The 21,623-nt window shown below is 47.4% G+C and overlaps 1 protein-coding gene across 3 annotated transcripts in view; it reads left to right on the top strand.

The window, feature by feature from the left end:
• Positions 1-21,200, top strand: part of LOC121541612 (TBC1 domain family member 9B) — a 52,063-nt gene extending 30,863 nt beyond the window's left edge. For 2 of the 3 annotated variants that reach the window (XM_041850769.2, XM_041850785.2), the window contains 13 exons: positions 1,518-1,732; positions 3,945-4,062; positions 11,134-11,419; positions 11,808-11,937; positions 12,114-12,212; positions 13,984-14,052; positions 14,490-14,730; positions 14,981-15,046; positions 15,400-15,471; positions 15,926-15,976; positions 16,445-16,504; positions 18,085-18,176; positions 18,263-21,200. In XM_041850769.2, the coding sequence (XP_041706703.1) occupies positions 1,518-1,732; positions 3,945-4,062; positions 11,134-11,419; positions 11,808-11,937; positions 12,114-12,212; positions 13,984-14,052; positions 14,490-14,730; positions 14,981-15,046; positions 15,400-15,471; positions 15,926-15,976; positions 16,445-16,504; positions 18,085-18,176; positions 18,263-18,895 (2,132 nt within the window). In that variant the 3' untranslated portion in view covers positions 18,896-21,200. The remainder of the gene's footprint in view (positions 1-1,517; positions 1,733-3,944; positions 4,063-11,133; positions 11,420-11,807; positions 11,938-12,113; positions 12,213-13,983; positions 14,053-14,489; positions 14,731-14,980; positions 15,047-15,399; positions 15,472-15,925; positions 15,977-16,444; positions 16,505-18,084; positions 18,177-18,262) is intronic. The other variant, XM_041850777.2, reaches the window with a different exon arrangement.
• The last annotated feature ends 423 nt before the right edge of the window (positions 21,201-21,623 follow it).

Raw genomic sequence — 21,623 nt, 5'->3', positions numbered from 1 at the left:
CCACCAGGTTTGCACACATCTCAGGAGGGATTTTGTCCCACTCCTCTTTGCAGATCTTCTCCAAGTCATTAAGGTTTCGAGGCTGACGTTTGGCAACTCGATCCTTCAGCTCCCTCCACAGATTTTCTATGGGATTAAGGTCTGGAGACTGGCTAGGCCACTCCAGGACCTTAATGTGCTTCTTCTTGAGCCACTCCTTTGTTGCCTTGGCCGTGTGTTTTGGGTCATTGTCATGCTGGAATACCCATCCACAACCCATTTTCAATGCCCTGGCTGAGGGAAGGAGGTTCTCACCCAAGATTTGACGGTACATGGCCCCGTCCATCGTCCCTTTGATGCGGTGAAGTTGTCCTGTCCCCTTATCAGAAAAACACCCCCAAAGCATAATGTTTCCACCTCCATGTTTGACGGTGGTGATGGTGTTCTTGGGGTCATAGGCAGCATTCCTCCTCCTCCAAACACGGAGAGTTGAGTTGATGCCAAAGAGCTCGATTTTGGTCTCATCTGACCACAACACTTTCACCCAGTTCTCCTCTGAATCATTCAGATGTTCATTGGCAAACTTCAGACGGCCCTGTATATGTGCTTTCTTGAGCAGGGGGACCTTGCGGGCGCTGCATGATTTCAGTCCTTCACGGCGTATGATCCTAGCTGCCTTGAGATCATTGACAAGATCCTCCCGTGTAGTTCTGGGCTGATTCCTCACCGTTCTCATGATCATTGCAACTCATGAGGTGAGATCTTGCATGGAGCCCCAGGTCGAGGGAGAATAATCGCACCAACTGTTGTCACCTTCTCACCAAGCTGCTTGGCGATGGTCTTGTAGCCCATTCCAGCCTTGTGTAGGTCTACAATCTTGTCCCTGACATCCTTGGAGAGCTCTTTGGTCTTGGCCATGGTGGAGAGTTTGGAATCTGATTGATTGATTGCTTCTGTGGACAGGTGTCTTTAATACAGGTAACAAACTGAGATTAGGAGCACTCCCTTTAAGAGTGTGCTCCTAATCTCAGTTTGTTACCTGTATAAAAGACACCTGGGAGCCAGAAATCTTTCTGATTGAGAGGGGGTCAAATACTTATTTTCCTCATTAAAATGCAAATCAATTGATAACATTTTTGACATGGATTTTTTTTTTGTTATTCTGTCTCTCACTGTTCAAATAAACCTACCAATAAAATTATAGACTGATCATTTCTTTGTCAGTGGGCAAACGTACAAAATCAGCAGGGGATCAAATACTTTTTTCCCTCACTGTACCTTGCGACCTGAAGGTAGTGTGTGTTTCAGTCTCTCTGTTGCCATGGTGATAAGGGAAGCGCTGTTGTTGCCTAGTGGTGCAACGTCACCAAGCTGTCTGACTCATCTGAGATCAGCTGACTCCCTGGACTCTTGGAATTTTTTTTACAATGGTTAGAATCAAAAGGATCTAAACATTAGATCATTTGCACACTGACAAACCCATATTGACTGTATCTGCCTTATAATCCATTCCATCAATCCATCCATCCCCTCTCCAGGAGCTCAGAATGAGATGGCCACCCACCCTGGCTACTATGCTGAGCTGGTGGAGCAGGCCATGGGCCGCTGTACCCTGGCCACGGAGGAAATCGAGAGGGACCTGCACCGCTCCATGCCTGAGCACCATGCCTTCCAGAATGAGATGGGCATCGCTGCCCTCCGCAGGGTCCTCACCGCCTACGCCTGCCGCAACCCTGGCATAGGATACTGCCAGGTATGCCAACTTGTTTTGTTTTTCTGGGGGGGGTTTATACAGCATTGTTTAAAACTATGCAGGTGGTCAACAGACAATCAGAAAAATCTCCAGTTTTTGTAGTGTGAAGCAGCTTGATGTACAAGTACACCCCCTGAACACGACGCTAGTCTATCGCAGGGCCACATTATCAACACTGACAATGTCTTACTTACACTACATTACAAAAGTATGTGGACACCTGCTCGTCGAACATCTCATTCCAAAATCATGGGCATTAATATGGAGTTGGTCCCCCCTTTGCTGCTATAACAGCCTCCACTCTTCTGGGAAGGTTTCTACTAGATGTTGGAACATTGCTGCAGGGACTTGCTTCCATTCAGCCATAGGAGCATGAGTGAGGTCGGGCATTGATGTTGGGTGATTAGGCCTGGCTCGCAGACGGCGTTCCAATTCATCCTAAAGTTGTTCGATGGGGTTGATGTCAGGGCTCTGTGCAGGCCAGTTAAGTTCTTCAACACCGATCTCGACAAACCATTTCTGTATGGACCTCTCTTTGTGCACGGGGGCATTGTCATGCTGAAACAGGAAAGGTCCTTCCCCAAACTGTTCCCACAAAGTTGGAAGCACAGAATCGTCTAGAATGTCATTGTATGCTGGAACTAAGGGGCCTAGCCCGAACCATGAAAAACAGCCCCAGTCCATTATTCCTCATCCACCAAACCTTACAGTTGGCGCTATGCATTCGGGCAGGTAGCGTTCTTCTGGCATCCACCAAACCCAGATTCGTCTATCCGACTGCCAAATTGTGAAGCATGATTCATCACTCCAGAGAACATGTTTCCACTGCTCCAGAGTCCAAGGCGGCGAGCTTTACACCACTCCAGCCGATGCTTGGCATTGCGCATGGTGATCTTAGGCTTGTGTGTGGCTGCTCGACCATGGAAACCCATTTCATGAAGCTCCCGGTGAACAGTTCTTGTGCTGACGTTGCTACCAGAGGCAGTTTGGAACTCGGCAGTGAGTGTTGCAACTGAGGACAGACGCTTTTTATGCGCTTCAGCACTCGGCGGTCCCGTTCTGTGAGCTTGTGTGGCCTACCACTTCACGACTGAGCCGTTGTTGCTCCTAGACGTTTTCACTTCATAATAACAGCACTTACAGTTGACCGGGGCAGCTCTAGCAGGGTAGAAATTTGACCAACTGACTTTTTGGAAAGGTGGCATCCTATGACAGTGCCACGTTCAAAGTCACTGAGCCCTTTAGTAAGGCCATTCTACTGCCAGTGTTTGTCTATGGAGATTGCATGGCGGTGTGCTCGATTTTATACACCTTTCAGCAACAGGTGTGGCTGAAATAGCCGAATCCACTAATTTGAAGGGGGGTCCACATACGTTTGTATATACTGTGTAGTTTATCTGACTGATATAGAAATGTGTGACTTATCTGACTGACTTAGAAATTCCTTAAAATGCCTCCCGAGTGGCGCTAAGGCACTGCATCACCTCAGACCCGGGTTCGACCCAGGCTGTGTCGCAGCCAGCCGCGACCAGGAGAGCCATGAGTCGGCGCACAATTGGCCTAGTGCCGTCCGGGTTAGGGGAGGGTTTGGTCAACCGGGATGTCCTTGTCCCATCGTGCTCTAGCGACTCCTGTGGCAGGTCGTGCACATGCACGCTGACTTCGGTCGCCAGTTGTACGGTGTTTCCTCTGACACATTGGTGCGGCTGGCTTCTGGGTTAAGCGAGCAGTGTGTAAAGAAGCAGTGCGGCTTGGCAGGGTCGTGTTTTGGAGGACGAATGGCCCTCAACCTTCACCTCTCCCAATGGGACAAGACTGTAACTACCAATTGGATTTCATGAAATTGGGGAGAAGAAGGGGTAACAAGTACAAAAATCCTTGGAAAGAGAATGTCTTAATAATTTGGCTTTTGCTTCACTGTAATTAACGATTTGGTTCCAGATAGTGGCCAATTGATTTGAATTATTTGAAGTAGTAGAATGGGCCCATAACTATAATTAGCAAATACCAGGAAAATGCCATTTAAAATAAAGCGTGACTGTTTTCTTGAAACATAATCATGATATTGTAACTAGGTTATTTGACTGGAAATGGTTCTGTCAGGGTGACTACTCTATTCTGGTGGTTTATTCTTTACTGTCAAGGTTATCTGTCTGTTTCTGTTGTGATAAACCTCTGTGTTATCACTAAACCGTTCTCTCTCTCTCTCCAGGCGATGAACATTGTGACGTCGGTACTGCTGCTGTACTGTACGGAGGAGGAGGCCTTCTGGCTTTTGGTGGCTCTGTGTGAGAGGATGCTGCCTGACTACTACAACACCAGGGTGGTGGGTGAGTGACTGACACAACCTCTCATAGACACACACTTGTGTTTAATTCCATTGGGTTATGTCTTTGTTTTGTTGCTCACTACATGCTTAGGAAAGAATCATCTGTTAAGATTCCTCCAAATCCCCTCATTTTGGAGTGTTTGATAGGGTAGACAAGCCCGTTCTTCGTTCACTGCCCTTCAAATGGCCGTCACTCAAATTAAGTTTATAGTAGTCACACAGTGACCGCGTCTGTCAAGGGCTGAGCGTAGATGTGGTGCAGAAATCAAGCACAGGACAACAGAGGCTCTTCAACAGTCTTTAGTGAGGATCAAACAATACAACAGACTCACGGCAAAATCCCAGCCGGAGGGCAAGCGAAGAATTACGCACACAGAAAACAGTGCGTAACCCAAACTGCGCACACAGTGCGGACACTCTCTCAAAACAAAACAGAACAAGAGAGAACAAACTGACGCCTAGCTGACACGAAACAATTACACACAACACATGACAAAACCTAAGAGAACTTATAGGGCACATAATCAACACTAACAAAGAACAGGTGTACAAACAGACCAAACCAAACGAACATCGAAACATAGAACGGTGGCAGCTAGTACTCCGGAGACGACGACCGCCGAAGCCTGCCCGAACAAGGAGGAGAAGCAGCCTCGGCCGAAACCGTGACAGTACCCCCCCCCCCCTTGACGCGCGGCACCAGCCGTGCGCCGACCCCGGCCTCGAGGACGACCAGGCGGACGCGGAGCAGGGCGCGTAGGATGACCACGATGGAACTCGGTCAGAAGAGAGGGGTCTAAGATGTCCCTCCTCGGAACCCAGCACCGCTCCTCCGGGCCGTACCCCTCCCACTCCACGAGATATTGGAGCCCCCCCATCCGGCGTCTCGAATCCAGGATGGACCGAACAGTGTACGCCGGAGCCCCCTCGATGTCCAGCGGGGGCGGAGGAGTCTCCTCTATCTCAAAGTCCTGGAGTGGACCAGCTACCACCGGCCTGAGGAGAGACACGTGGAACGAGGGGTTAATATTCTTGTAATCAATAGGCAATTGTAATATGTAACACACCTCGTTCAACCTCCTCAGGACTTTAAAAGGCCCCACAAACCGCCGACCCAGCTTCCGGCAGGGCAGGCGGAGGGGCAGGTTTCTGGTCGAGAGCCAGACCCGATCCCCCGGTGCGTACACCGGTCCCTCACTGCGGTGGAGATCGGAGCTCGTCTTCTGTTGACGGATGGCCCGCTGCAGATGGACGTGAGCAGCGTTCCACGTCTCCTCCGAGCGCCGCACCCACTCATCCACCGCAGGGGCCTCGATCTGGCTCTGATGCCAAGGTGCCAGAGCCGGCTGGTATCCTAAAACACACTGGAACGGAGTTAGTTTGGTGGAGGAGTGGCGGAGAGAGTTCTGTGCCATCTCGGCCCAGGGAACATACCTCGCCCACTCCTCCGGCCGGTCCTGGCAATATGACCTCAGAAACCTACCCACATCCTGGTTCACACGTTCGACCTGCCCATTGCTCTCCGGGTGGTACCCCGAGGTAAGGCTAACCGAAACCCCCAAGCGCTCCATGAAAGCTCTCCAGACTCTGGAAGTAAATTGGGGGCCTCGATCAGACACTTATATCCTCGGGTACCCGTAATGCCGGAAGACGTGGGTGAATAGTGCCTCAGCGGTCTGTAGGGCAGTAGGGAGACCCGGCATGGGAAGGAGACGACAGGCCTTCGAGAACCGGTCCACAACGACCAGAATGGTGGTATTCCCCTGTGAGGGGGGAAGGTCTGTAACCAGGGTCGTTGTGGAACGGGCAGGGGTTGTAACTTACCCCTGGGCAAATGTCTGGGCGCCTTACACTGGGCACACACCGAGCAGGAGGAAACATAAACCCTCACATCCCTGGCTAACGTTGGCCACCAGTACTTCGTGCTAAGGCAGTGCACTGTCCGACCAATACCTGGATAGCCAGAGGAGGGTGACGTGTGAGCCCAATAAATGAGTCGATCCCGAACCTCGAGCGGAACGTACGTGGGGAGGACTAGGGTCGGTACGTAACGCCCGCTCGATTTCAGCATCGACCTCCCACACCACCGGTGCCACCAAACAAGACTTCGGTAGTATGGGAGTGGGCTCAACGGACCTCTCCTCTGTGTCATACCGCCGAGACAGGGCGTCTGCCTTTCCGTTCTGGGACCCAGGAATGTAAGTGATCTTAAACACGAACCTGGCTAGAAACATAGTCCACCGCGCCTGGCGAGGATTTAGTCTCCTAGCTGCCCGACTGTATTACGGTGGTCAGTCAAAATGAGAAAAGGGTGTTGAGCCCCCTCAAGCCAATGCCTCCACACCTTTAGGGCCTGCACCACGGCTAACAGCTCCCTGTCCCCTACGTCATAATTTCGCTCCGCCGGACTGAGCTTTTTCGAGTAAAAGGCACAGGGGCGGAGTTTAGGTGGCGTGCCGGACCGTTGCGAGAGAACGGCTCCGATACCGGCTTCTGACGCGTCCACCTCCACTTGGAATGGTAAAGCGGGATCCGGGTGCGCCAGCACCGGCGCCGAAGTAAACAGGTCCTTCAGTCTCCCAAAAGCCCTGTCCGCTTCAACTGACCACCTGCGCACCGGACCCCCCTTCAGAAGGGACGTGATGGGAGCTGCCACCTTTCCAAAACCCCGGATAAACCTCCGGTAGTAATTCGCAAAGCCCAAGAGCTGCTGTACCTCTTTAACTGTGGTTGGGGTTTGCCAATTACGCACGGCTGACACACGGTCAACCTCCATCTTCACCCCTGACGCAGACAACTGATAACCCAAAAAGGAGACCGACTCCTGGAAAAACAGACATTTCTCTGCCTTGACATACAGGTCGTGCTCCAACAGTCTCCTCAATACTCGGCGCACCAGGGCTACATGCTCGGCTCGGGTAGAACTGTACACCAGAATATCGTCTATATACACGACCACCCCCTGTCCCTGCATGTCCTGGAAAATCTCATCCACAAAGGATTGGAAGACTGACGGAGCATTCATTAAACCGTATGGCATGACGAGATACTCGTAATGACCCGAGGTGGTACTAAATGCTGTCTTCCATTCATCGCCCTCCCTAATGAGCACCAAGTTGTAGGCGCTCCTGAGGTCCAATTTTGTGAAGAACCTTGCCCCGTGTAATGACTCCGTCATAGTCGCAATCAGAGGGAGTGGATAACTGTATTTTACAGTAATCTAATTGAGACCACGGTAATCAATACACGGGCGCAAACCTCCATCTTTCTTCTTCACAAAAAATAAGCTTGAGGACGCAGGGGAAGTGGAGGGCCGTATGTATCCCTGTCTCAGAGACTCAGCTATGTATGTCTCCATAGCTCTCTTCTCCTCTTGCGACAACGGATACACATGGCTCCGCGGGAGCGCAGCTCCTGCCTGGAGATCTATCGCACAATCCCCCTGTCTATGAGGTGGCAATCGCGCCGCCCTCGCCTTGCTAAACACAACTGCCAGATCCTCATACTCGGGGGGAATGTGCAATGCGGGCACTTGGTTCGGACTCTCCACCGAGGTCGCCCCCACGGAAACACCCAGACATCGCCCCACACACTGGGCAGACCACCCCTTAAGAGCCCTCTCTCGCCACGAAATAGTGGGATCATGAGTAATCAACCAGGGAAGCCCCAGCACCACCGGATACGCAGGAGAGTCAATCAGATATAGCTGAATCGTCTCCTCATGACCCCCCTGCGTCTCCATCCTAAGTGGCGCTGTGACCTCCCTAATCAACCCCGATCCCAACGGACGGCTATCTAGGGCATGTACAGGGAAGGGATCTTTTAACAGGGAGGAGAGGAATCCCTAACTCTTTACAAAACTTACGATCTACAAAATTCCCAGCCGCGCCTGAATCTACTAGCGCCTTATGCTGGGAACGAGGTGCAACCTGTAAAAAACAAACAGGTATGGTTATGTGCACGACAGAGAGCTCTGGGTAAGTGGGGCGCCTACTCACCAGGAAGGACTCCCCAGCGCGTGGCCTGCCGTCTCGTCCCTCAGGAGACCCTCCCCAGCACCTGGCCGCAGTGTGTCCTCCACGGCCACAGTTGGTGCAGGGGACGGCCCCCCTCGAACTCCCACTCCTCCGTTCTCTAGCGCCAGCCCCCCCGAGCTCCATGGGACTCGACTCGGAGGTGCTGGAGGGTGGAATGGGCGACCCCCCCCAGGGCGTCCGCGGGTGGCCAGCAGGGTGTCTAGGCGAATTGCCATGTCCACCAGTTGGTCAAAGGTGAGAGTGGTGTCCCTGCAGGCCAACTCTCTACGGACGTCCTCCCTGAGGCTGCAGGGAAAGTGGTCTATGAGGGCCCGCTCATTCCACCCTGCATCAGCCGCTAGAGTCCGGAACTCCAGTGCAAAATCTTGGGCACTCCTCATCCCCTGCCGGAGGTAGAACAGATGCTCCCCCGCCGCTTTCCCCTCTGGTGGATGGTCGAACACAGTCCGGAAGCGGCGGGAGAATTCCGCATATGTGATAGTAGCGGCGTCTATCCTCCTCCATTCGGCGTTGGCCCATTCCAACGCCTTGCCGGTGAGACAGGAGATGATGGCGGAAACGCTCTCGTATCCCGAGGGCACCGGGTGTACAGTGGCTAGGTAAAGTTTGACTTGTAGAAGGAAACCCTGACACCCGGCAGCGGTGCCATCATACGCCCTCGGGAGCGAGAGCCGAATCCTACTGGGTTCCGGAAGTTGAACAGGCGGGCTGGCTGATGGCGATGGTGCGATGGGTGGATGCGTGGGAGCCCCGCCGGTCTCCCATCTACGGAGGGTCTCCACCACCCCCTCGAGAGAGTTCCCAATCCAGCTGATCTTTTGATCCTGTCCGCGAAGGCGCTCCTCGATTGCCTCGACAGATGAGGCGGCTCCTGCTGATTCCATAAAGGTGTGTAATTCTGTCAAGGGCTGAGCGTAGATGTGGTGCAGAAATCAAGCGCAGGACAACAGAGGCTCTTCAACAGTCTTTAGTGAGGATCAAACAATACAACAGACTCACGGCAAAATCCCAGCCGGAGGGCAAGCGAAGAATTACGCACACAGAAAACAGTGCGTAACCCAAACTGCGCACACAGTGCGGACACTCTCTCAAAACAAAACAGAACGAGAGAGAACAAACTGACGCCTAGCTGACACGAAACAATTACACACAACACATGACAAAACCTAAGAGAACTTATAGGGCACATAATCAACACTAACAAGAACAGGTGTACAAACAGACCAAACCAAACGAACATCGAAACATAGAACGGTGGCAGCTAGTACTCCGGAGACGACGACCGCCGAAGCCTGCCCGAACAAGGAGGAGAAGCAGCCTCGGCCGAAACCGTGACAGTGTCCCAATAACCATACTTGTGCTCTAAATTAGTAAGCTATTTGGGTATGGAAAAATAGAACGTTCTGTAGTATGTGAAATTTAGAAAATGTAGAATGCTTTAAATGCCAGGATGTCATACTCATTTTGGCTTTTCATCTAGTATAATTCCCTGCCCACTATTGAGGAAGATAATTGTCTTTCCACACGTGTGTTTGACAATAGTTTATCATCTGAATAGGGGATGCGCTCTACAAAATTGAACGAATGGCGGGGAACAAGCACAATTGCACATCTAAGATGACGCCTTCTCAGCAATGTTGCCTCTAAATTGTGTGCGGCTCCCCTCGGACTGCCGCGCTGAATAAATATCAGCCCACGCAGAGACGCACGAGATTGAACTTCACTCAACTTTCTAGAGTTTTCCCCCTTAGTTAACACGATCAACGTTTCCCTTTACTGTGGGAATTGTGATCGAATCAACGCAATATTAGCCACTTTCAATGCAACATACCGAAACAAAACAAACTATGCAGGACTTGATATGCAAAACTAACTATCGAAGAGATTTTGTTGTAGGCAGAACGCATCGGAGTAGGATTCTATTTCATTGACATGTACTACTCAGCCCGTACTCTACACAGACCGGTGCGGCATAAACATTCAGAGATGCAGTAGGCCTATATGCAAATAGACCATTGCCATATATGGATCTGTGCCATTAACCTTGAACTGGACAGTGTTTACAGCATGAGCGGTCGTGAGTAGATGCGCTTGTTTTGAGATCAAAGCGAGAGCTGCATATAACCACGTGTGCACATTTTGTTCATATCCTTTGCTAGTTGGTGATTTAATAGCCCAGTTACAGATCATTTGTAGTCAGCAATGGGGGAGTGATTGCTTCCAACAAGAGGACAAAACGTGTACATTTCTAGACATCTTTGAAAAGCAAGTGTTAGGCCGTGTTGTATTTTGAGACCGGCTTGAATAAGCTAAGTAGGCAGAGGGTAGCATAATTTGTCTGATTCTCTGTAATAATGGAATGGGAATAATAATGCATTGTATTTTGTAAAGTGGTTTCTTGCAACAAACAACACAACAACATTTTCAGTCACCTCCTTGTCTGAAGGACAAGTGGATAAACAGGTTAATGTTAAGCCCTGCATGTGTTTTTCAAAAGTCTCATGGAATGTAGGCCTACATTGAACACCACACATTGGCTGCCACTGTAGGCTGAATGATAGAACAGCTATTTCCATGTTGAAATGTTAGGGAATGCATTTTCTCCATTGGCCTACATTATGATCAAATAGCCACAGTAGCCTACTTGACCACTGTCTGAAACTGTAACTTAAAGCGGGTACAGCCTCAGTGTTCACAGTAAACGTGCGCTGAAAGTTGCACAGAATTTTCACAAAGTTACATTTTGCGCTCAGCAGACCTGAAATTTGCTCAGTGCTGAAAAAAATGTGAGGGAACATTGCTTCTCAGTATGGATGAGTAGTATGTTGATATTTGTTGCTTATTGCATACCTTATTACTAAACAGTACGTTCTAAATAGTACGATTAGTACAAGGTATGTCGTTTTAGTAAGTATAGTAGGCAAGCCAGATTTCAGACATGGCCACTCAGTCGTTTTGGAGCGAGTAGAGGAAGCGAAAATTGGATATAATTTACCCTGTGTCTCTCTCTCTCGCTCTCCCTTTCTCTCTCCCAGGTGCTCTCGTTGACCAGGGCGTGTTCGAGGAGCTGACTCGCGAGTGCCTCCCCTTCCTCTACGAGCACATGCAGGAGCTGGGAGTCATCTCCACCATCTCCCTCTCCTGGTTCCTCACCCTGTTCCTTAGCGTCATGCCCTTCGACAGCGCCGTGCTTCTGGTCGACTGCTTCTTCTACGAGGGCATCAAGGTCATCTTCCAGGTGGCACTGGCCGTGCTGCACGCCAACATGGACACCCTGCTGGGCTGCACTGACGAGGGAGAGGCTATGACCATCCTTGGACGGTGAGTGGGGGATGGAATCGACGGAGGGAATGGAAGGAAGGCAGGGAGGGACCATAGTTGTGGTCATCTGCTGGGCTGCACTGACGAGGGAGAGGCCATGACCTTCCTTGGACGGTGAGTGGGGGAAGGGAAAGGAAGGGATGGAAGGAAGGAACAATTTCTCAAGTGTTTCTTACCTAATTCACTTGACTGAACTGACTCCCATGTAATTGACACCAACACACATTACGCAGCCAAATGTTTAATTGGAATGGTAACTATAGTGTAACTATACAGAAAGGTTTTTTTATTTATGAATGATGGCATTACTACTCTAGACTGATGAAGCTATAGCCACATTGCCCTGGAGTGCAAAATATTGAAATCTCTCTCTCTCACTCACTCACAGGTATCTGGACAATGTTGTCAACAAGCAGACTGTGTCTCCGCCCATTCCCCACCTCCACGCCCTGTTGACCAGTGGCGATGAGCCACCGCCTCAGATTGACGTGTTCCAGCTCATCAAGTCATCCTGTGACGTAATACATAACTAGTAGAGCCACATTACCTTTCACTGAAAATTCATTCCATTCTTAGTTCTGTCACACAACTCACTGGTTAAGTCAATCGCATAGAACAAGGAGAGATTGATGTAGATTCTGCATATTAGTGACTTCACTGCCTTTTCCCTCTGTCTGTCCGTGTCCCTGAGCAGAAGTTTGGTAGTCTGCGTGCTGATGTCATCGAGCAGATGAGGTTCAAGCAGAGGTTAAAGGTTATCCAATCGCTGGAGGACACCGCCAAGAGGAGCGTGGTGAGTTCATATGTCAAAGAAGCAGTGGTGTAAAGTAACTAGCTAAAAATACTTTGAAATATATAGTACTTAAGTAGTTTTTGTGGGTGTCTGTACTTTACTTCACTGTTTATATATTTTATTTTTACTCCACTACATTCCTAATGAAAATATGTACTTTTTACTCCATACATTTTCTATGACACCCAAAAGTATTTGTTACATTTTGAATGCTTAGCAGGACAAGGAAATGGTCAAATTCACGCACATATCAATATATCATACGTTGTCATCCCTACTGCCTCTGATCTGGCAGACTAACTAAACACAAATACTGCGTTTGTAAATTATGTCTGAGTGTTGGAGTGTGCTCCTGGCTGTCCGTGTGACAATTGAGTACTTTTTCCACCACTGTACTTAAGTACATTTAAAAACAGATACTTTTAGACATTTTACTGAAGTAGTATTTTACTGGGTGACTTTCACTTTTACTTGAATCATTTTCTATTAAGGTATCTTTACTTTTACTCAAGTATGACAATTTAGTACTTTTTCCACTACTGCAAAGAAGTGACCATGAATGAAGCATTTGGTGACCTCGCCTCTGACAGTTCCCTATGAAATGACCCACTGTAAACAAGCAAAACAGAGCAGCCAATTTAACAGACTTTTTTATTGATTAGTATTCGGGATAATGTGTATCCAAGTCTGTACTGTGTTGTTGTCAACAAATTGCATATTCACTGGACATCTTCATATGTCCATAATTATCACTTAGCAATGGCTATGGAGGAGAAAGTAGTGCGCTTGGAACGGTCAGACAGAAACCGCATTGGCCCAACTCTCTATACACTTGAGTGTACAAAACATTAGGAACACCTGCTCTTTCCATGATAGACTGACCAGGTGAATCCAGGTGAAAGCTAAAATCCCTTATTGATGTCACTTGTTAAATCCACTTCACTCAGTGTAAATGAAGGGGAGGAGACAGGTTAAAGAAGGATTTTTAAGCCTTGAGACAATTGAGACTTTGTGTATGTGTGCCATTGAGGGTGAATGGGCAAGACAAAAGATTGAAGTGCCTTTGAACGGGGTATGGTAGTAGGTGCCAGATGCACCAGTTTGAGTGTGTCAAGAACAGCAATGCTGCTGGGCTTTTCACGCTCAATAGTTTCCCGTGTGTATGAAGAATGGTCTACCACCCAAACGACATCCAGCCAACTTGACATAACTGTGGGAAGCATTGGAGTCAACATGGGCCAGCATCCCTGTGGAATGCTTTTGACACCTTGGAGAGTCCATGTACCGACGAATTGAGGCTGTTCTGAGGGCAAAAGGGGGTGCAACTCAATATTAGGAAGGTGTTCCTAATGTTTGGTATACTCTGTGTATATGACTCTGGATTAGGTTATACATTCCAACCTTTAAGGGATACTTCAAGATCTTGGCAATGAGGCCAAAATGCTAGCAGATACCCATAGACTTCCAGTCATTGGGCTAATGCTAGGTAGCATTGGCTCTCGAAACTAGCACTAACTTCCTTCATACTGGACACAGAGACATAAAAATGGTATCCATGAGTTCATCTGACTCTGGGGAAGTAGATAAGGGCCTCATTGCCAAAAACCTGAAGTATCCCTTTAATAATGATCAATTGTGGATATCAGATGTAATAGGTTATGTTAAGGTTGGAACAAAAACATGTCCATGCCTAAGTCATACAGTGCCTACCTAATATGCTGTAGCCAGAGGTCTTTCTCTGTCTGATGTAGAGCTGTGTGTCTGTCCACAGGTGAGAGCTATCATGACAGACTCAGCCTTCAGTATTGAGGAGCTAGAGGAACTCTATGTTCTCTTTAAGGTAAGAAATCATTGTTATTACCGCACCTACGGCTTTTTACCCGACACTGGTTTGGAACATTTAGTTTTCTCTGTTAGCAATGTTGTTCTATACTCGGGCGTGTCAACTTAGTGTGGTGGGTGGTAATGACAACAAGTCACACAGCTGTCACACGTTAGGTGTTATGTAACCATTATCAATAGACTGAGAACAAAACAAGTTGTGAGTCATGCCCCAAACAAGTGTAAGACAACACATTTCACTGCACCTATCCGGTATAGGTGACAAAACATTTTTTTTTAAATTAAACTGAAAGCCTGCAACAAAAGCCATCATTGTCAAGCCATTGTCAATAGCTCAAGTCCCTCAACTGTCAAGCACCATTGCACTATCGATTCAATGTTTCAATCAGCCAGTACCACCTCTGATCTGCATCCCACTCCCCTTCCCCATGGCAGGCCAAGCACATCATGAGCTGCTACTGGGGGGCCAGCAGCACGGCGGCGGAGCGCCACGACCCCAGCCTGCCCTACCTGGAGCAGTACCGCATTGACCTGGGACAGTTCTGCCAGCTGTTCGGGGCCCTGGGCACCTGGCTGTGTGGCACGCACACCGCCACGCTGGCCGCACGCCTCTTCCACCTGCTGGACATGAACAAGGATGGCCTCATCAACTTCAAGGAGTTTGTCACAGGCCTGAGTGAGTTTGGAGATTTGAAGTAAAGAATCGCAACTTGCTGTTTGAAAAATGAACTGATTTCTATATAAAACATTGATGTTTCGGCTGTCGGGGGGAGGGGTGGGGGTTGTGCAGCTGGTGTTTTGAGGTAGTTTCGAGACCAATTATGTGCAGGTTTGTAGCAGGATAAATCCCACTGTTTAATTGACTGGTTGATTATAAGATTGTAGTCAGCATGGATCCAACTGACCCACCACGTGTCTCCCATCAGGTGGGATGTACCACGGAGACATGACAGAGAAACTGAAGTTACTGTACAAACTTCACCTGCCTCCAGGTAAGCAGGGAAAAACACAACTCTGCCGGTCCAATAACAGTCTGATCAACTCATTGTAGACATGGATATTCACACTCCCATTCTCACTAATTGGCTTCACACACTTTTTCCCTCAAACACAGTTGTAGTGAATCAGCACACAGTCCTGTGACCCTGTGCTTTGGGTGGTGTGTTTTTAAAGGGACAGACACCATGTGTGTGCATGACAGAATAATTACGTTAGTGTCTGTGGGTGTTTTACAATAGTGTTTCAGAAAGGGAACAATTTAGCAGTTTTGGAGAAAAGATGTGTACGTGCGTATGTGTTATGATAATACATTCTGGGGCTAACATGCTTCTTGTTTCTCTTACAGCATTGTGTCCAGAGGAGGCGGAGTCTGCACTGGAAGCGGCACAGTTCTTCACTGACGATGACACTCCACAGGGTACACACACACACACATTGCTGTTTACATAAACATAACATATTCCCTCATAGGAGGGAACACACACACTTGTGAACCATCTTTCATGCTGTAGTTTGCTCACAATTTACATGCAATATTTTACATGTTGGTTAGATTTCTTTGCTTGAGGCAATGAGTGGTTCTTACATTCCTGCTCCCTTGCATGCGTCTGTGCATGGAAAACGGATTCCTACTACTGACTTAACTAAACAGAATATGTATTCTCATCTTCCTATCGTTTGATGCCCTCCCTCCCTGCCTCCCTCTTTCTCCTCCCACCCTCTCTTTCCTCCCTCTCTCCTCTCCTCTCCTCCCTCCCTTCTCACTTGTCTTAATCTCTCTATCTTGCTCTTTATCTATCGCTCTCTTTAATTCTTCCTCTCATGTCTGTCCTCTCTCCCCATCTGGTTCCAATTTCTTCTCACCGCTCCAGAACCTACCTTCCTGTCTGATCTGGACTTCCTGGTGCAGGAAGTGACCTCAGGTTTGTCTCTCTGTAAATCTCTGTGTCACAAAGACACTTTTGATCAACAAAATGGTGGCCACACTGTCTTCAGGGGGAATAGTCAATCTCATGTTTGAATAATCTGCAAACTTGTGAAACAATGATTAGTTGTAGTTCATAGAGGACATATCTCTAACCTGTTAATAACCTCCCCATGTGGTATAGCACATTCAATGACAGCACAGCATCATACCAGCAGATTACAGAACTAGCCTCCTAGCATCTGGGGGCTAGTTGAGTCACATTTTCTGTGCAGTGGATGTCTCACAAACTAGCACAAACATCAAACTAACTGTAATCATTTTACACTGGAAAGACCCCCCACCTCCCAACCCCTGTCTAGGTAACCCACTTTCCTACTTGTCACAGTAGTGTGTACACTGGTGTGGATGGTCTGATTAGTGACTTTGTGGACATGATGATGGTGGTGGTTGTCTCTGTCTGCAGGAGAGGAGGTGAAAGAGGCTGGGGACGCGTCGGGAAGCAGAGATGCAGAGGAGAAGAAAGGTGTGTCTCAGTCCCCTGCCTATATTAATGACCTTTCTACAGTATTGGTCTTCTTCCTTGTCCTGCCCTCTGCAAGATTCAAGCGGTATTGCTATACATACAGTGCCTTCAGAAAGCATTCATACCCCTTGACTTATTCTACATTGTGTTGTGTTACAGCCTGAATTCAAAATGGATTACATTTGTTTTTTTGTTTTTCTCACCCATCTACACACAATACCCCATAATGACAAAGTAAAAACATGTTTTTATAAATATTTGCAAATTTATTGAAAATTAAATACAGAAATATCTAATTTACATAGTTATTCACACCCCTTTGCTATGACACTCCAAATTGAGCTCAGGTGCATCCAATTTAATTTGATAATCCTTGAGATGTCACTACAACGTGATTGGAGTCCACCTGTGGCCCATTCAATTGTTTGGACATGATTTAGAAAGAAACACACCTGTCTATATAAGGTCCCACAGTTGACAGTTCATGTCAGAGCAGAAACTATACCAGGAAGTCTAAGGAACTGTCCATAGATCTCTGACAATTGTGATGAGGCATATGTCTGGGGAAGAGTATAAAACTATTGAAAGTGTTGAAAGTTTCCAAGAGCACAGTGAACTCCATCATTGGGAAATTGAAAAAATATGGAATTACCTAGCACTGGCCATCCAACCAAACTGAGCAACCAGGCAAGAAGGACCTTGGTCAGGGAGGTGACCAAGAACACAGTGACCACTCTGACAAAACTACAGAGTTACTTGGCTGAGATGGGAGAACCTGTCAGAATGACAAGTCTCTACAGCACTTCACCAATCTGGGCTTTATGGGAGAGTGGCCAGACGGAAGCCACTCCTGAGAAAAAGGCACATGACAGCACACCTGGAGTTTGCAAAAAGGCATGTGAAAGACTCTGAGAGCATAAGGAAAACGATTGTGGTCTGATGGAAACTGGTAAGGATAGAGGGAACAATGAATGGAGCCAAATACAGGAAAATCCTTGATGAGAACCTGCTTCAGAGTGCAAACGACCTTAGACTGGGGCGAAGATTTACGTTCCAAGAGGAAAATGACCCCAAGCATACAGCCAAAGCAATGCTGGAATGGCTTCAGAACAAGAATTTGAAAGCCATTGAGTGGCCCAGCCAAAGCCCAGACTTGAATCCCATTGAAAATCTGTGGAAAGACTTGAAGATTGCTGTTCACTGCCACTCCCCATCTAACTTAACAGAGCTTGAGAATATCTGAGAGGAAGAATGGGAAAAATCCCAAAATCCAGATGTGCAAAGCTGATACAGACATACCCAAGACGACTCAAAGCTGTAATCAAAGTATTGAGTCGGGTGCGAATACTTGTGAATTATATATTTCTGTATTTCATTTTCAATACAATTGCGATCATCTTTAAAGACATGTTTTCACTTTGTCATTATGGATTATTGTGTGTAGATTGGCGAGAAAAAACATATATATTTAATCCATTTTAAATTCAGGCTGTAACACAACAAAATATGGAATAAGTCAAGAGGTATGAATAATTTCTGAAGGCACTGTATCCAGTGTAATATTGTGATGTCTGTTTCAGAGGTGAAGGACTATAAGTACTACCTGCGGATGTGGGCCATGGAGAATGAGCCCAAGAAGGAGACTATTAAAGACCTTCGCAGGATGAACCAGGTACATACTACATTACTGAGAGTTGACTACTCATACACACATAGAGAAGCCATTTCTGACTGATCCCCTGTTTGTGTCCTCTACAGGAACAGTTCATAGAGCTGTGTAAGACCCTGTACAACATGTTCAGCGAGGACCCACTGGAGCAGGAGCTCTACCACGCCATCGCCACTGTGGCCAGCCTGCTGCTGCGCATTGGAGAGGTGGGCAAGAAGTTCACCAACAACGGTGCCAAGAAACAAACCGACACCACCAATGCCCAGGCTCCCGCCCCTGCCGCTGAACTTTCCCAACCCGAAAAAGAGGGGCCGAACGGGGAGAGCAGCTCAGGCCAGTCCCTGGTCTGCAGGGCCTTGGCGGAGGCCCAGCTAGAAACGCCGCCTCAGCAGTCGTCGGATGAAGAAGTGAAGGATGACACGTCGGTCTCGTCCTACTCCATGGTGAGCACAGGTTCGCTGCAGTGCGAGGACATCGCCGACGACACGGTCCTGATTGGCTGCTCCGGTGACCAGCAGCGGCGAGGCAGCATACTGGACGGCGATTGGTCCATCACCTTCGAGCAGGTGCTGGCGTCGATGCTCACCGAGCCGCCCCTGGTGGACTACTTTGAGAAGAAGGGAGACATTCAGGCAAGAATGGCCGCCTGTAAGATGCAAAGGGGGGTGGAGAGGCAGGTGAGCTCGTCAAGCGACCACGAATTGGCCCAGCTCTCGACCTGAGTGGACCCATCCAGAACTCAACACTCGCTGTCTCTTCACACCCGTAGGGGAAACCCATCACTGTCCTACTCAAGTCGGGCCTTGCCTCACTACCATTTCACAGGGAGCTCTAGACCTGTATCACTGTTGTGATTGTCATCCTTATACAGAACCAGATGTGTATATATAGGAAATATATCTATTGAAACAAAATACTCCAGAGTCTGCCCAACAGATCTTACCTTTGATAAAAGCCACATAACCCTAAACATTTAGGGCTGGTTTCCCAGAACCAGATTCCACCTAAGCCTGTTCCTAGACTAAAAAGCACTTTCAAAATACAGATTCTCCATTGAGCATGCTTTCTATTCCAGGACTAAGCTTAATATTGGTCTGGGAAACCGGCCCTTGAAGCGTAGTGGCTAATCCAAGGGTAGGATGTTGGGCAGAGGAGCGTTGATGCAACATATCAGAGTTATACATGTTAGTACTCAACTGTATTATTGTATCTATCCCTGTGCCCTTTCTGTTGCTTCTCTGCACTCTGCGGACCACAATCGAAGCTGTGGATAAAAGCCTTTAAATGTAAGACCTGTATATGAGACATGTATACGTTTGTGTGTCTGTGAAATCCATAGCCGTCTCAAACTAAAGAAAGAAAGCCTTGCCTTAAAAAAATTACTGAACTAGATGTTAGATTTCTTCAAAGCAGCTTGTTTTTGTTTTATGTAGTTTTTTCTTAGGGAGAACGTTGCCGTTACCAGTCGGTTCTCTGGCCAGTACTTGTTTTATTAGTCCCATTTCAGCAGTCTAACTAACAGTCAATTAATCTGCAGCCTTCAGATAAGCATGGAGCTTCTGTCATTGGGTGACTTGTCTTCCACTCGTAACTTACTAGGACCTGATTAGACTGTTTTGTAAGGGTAGGTTGGCATATACACAGGGATTCCAACTGTAACAATGCGGGGGCCTCCGTATAGCTCATTGAAATTGCATTGAAATGGCATTGTTTTCATTGAATACACTTCTTGATTTTAACCTGCATATCAAACAAGGCAATATCTCTCTTCCCCTAGTTCAAAGCAGACACTCAGGGGGCACTATCTGTCATTCATGAAATGACCTCAAGTATTGTTTTACCCACAGAAATACTATGGTTTTCCCATTACAGTTACTAGGCCTAACTGTCAGTGAGTCAGTTTTATCTATGTAAGTAAGTGTTTGATGGTTACCCCTGTAATGCACTTCTTCTGTCATTTCAGAATAGCAGTAAGGAAACACTTCCTGATGGTTTACTGAAAACAAGCAACTACTCTTTTTACTGATTCCGATTACATTTCAGTCTAGAAACACTTGCTTAATATCATCTAATGCTCGTTGTTGTATTACCTGTCACATTGGTCACAAACAGATATTTTGCACTTCTACAGAATGCTTCATGCCCACTTTCGTCAACAAATATCTTTTAATGTTTGACTAGAAAAAGTATCTTTAAGAACCCCTTGTCTTTAAACCATTCAGGTCCCCTACTTTGGAAGGGACCGGACAGATGTAAACAATATGGCGATGGCTCCAGTCCCGATGAGGTTTGGGGATATCTAGAATATTGCTCGCACCTATCTAGTTCCTTCAGAACTTCAGATTGAAAAACACTAGAGTAGTCAATAGGAGTTAGGGATTGATAGACAAGACTAGGCTCCTCACAGTTTTAGTTTCCCCTATGATTATCCAGACAGGTCTGATTATCAGTGGAGAAATGTGCTGCCACGGCTCAATGCTAATCTCAGAACTGTTCTTCTGTGACACTAAAACCAGACTGTAGTAAAATGTTGTCTGGCTGGCCCTTTGTGCATAACCAAACACAACAGTCCAGCGTTGCCCAAGGAATTTGTTTGCTGCATTACATACCATGTTTATCGGCACTTTGTAAGATAATTGTTTTATACCCCAAGGTATCACAGTGTCCCAGTTCATTCAATTGTATGTAGATTTTTTTAGTTTGCACACAAAACCCTGTCTCACTCTTTGTATATTCTTCACTTTGCACCTGCCTATGTTTCTGATATCTATTGAAATGTACTAATTGTACTCGTTTACCTTGCAGACTACTTGCTAAATGTGAAAACAAAGAATGAGGAAGCAGTTTTGGATCCTTTTTGCTTCTAGGATAGTCTGTGGCCATTGCAAATCGGTTTATCCACCTATAGCTATAATGTCATCACAGTATTCATGTAACAGATTTATTTATTCACAAACTTGCATTTTAAATTGTCTTTGATCAGTACTGTACTATATTGTGTACTAAATACAAATACTGAATGGAAAAGTTGTTGTTTTTTGTCAAAGGACGGAGGGGTGTTGGTGGAAGATGCGGGCAGGGCAGGGGGATCTATGGAGGCTCTGAGAGGATAGGAGCCACTCACCCAGCACTATGAGCTCAGTGTAGTCCTCGCTGTTCCCTGTCAGATCCTGAGAGGACGCCACAGAGCAGACGTACACGCCGCTGTCTCCCCATGCTGTCTGGGCAAGGTTCCGGTCTGCGTCTAAAGACACAAGTAGGGTGGAAGTTTTGGAGGGGACACTGGCAACACAGTCACTGTCGTTGGTAAACATAGGAATACCCCACTGCTAAAGGAGACAAGAAAGCCTGATTTGAACTTCTTAAAAACCCACCTAAATAAACGTAAATCCTGGGCGAAATGTTCTGTGGACCAATGAAACAAAATTACTGTTCTTTGGCTATACAGAT

Source organism: Coregonus clupeaformis, chromosome 3 (genome assembly GCF_020615455.1).
Source record: "Coregonus clupeaformis isolate EN_2021a chromosome 3, ASM2061545v1, whole genome shotgun sequence".
Lineage (NCBI taxonomy): Eukaryota > Metazoa > Chordata > Actinopteri > Salmoniformes > Salmonidae > Coregonus > Coregonus clupeaformis.
Note: the sequence above shows the minus strand (reverse complement) of the source record. Positions and strands in the feature narration are given on the sequence as shown.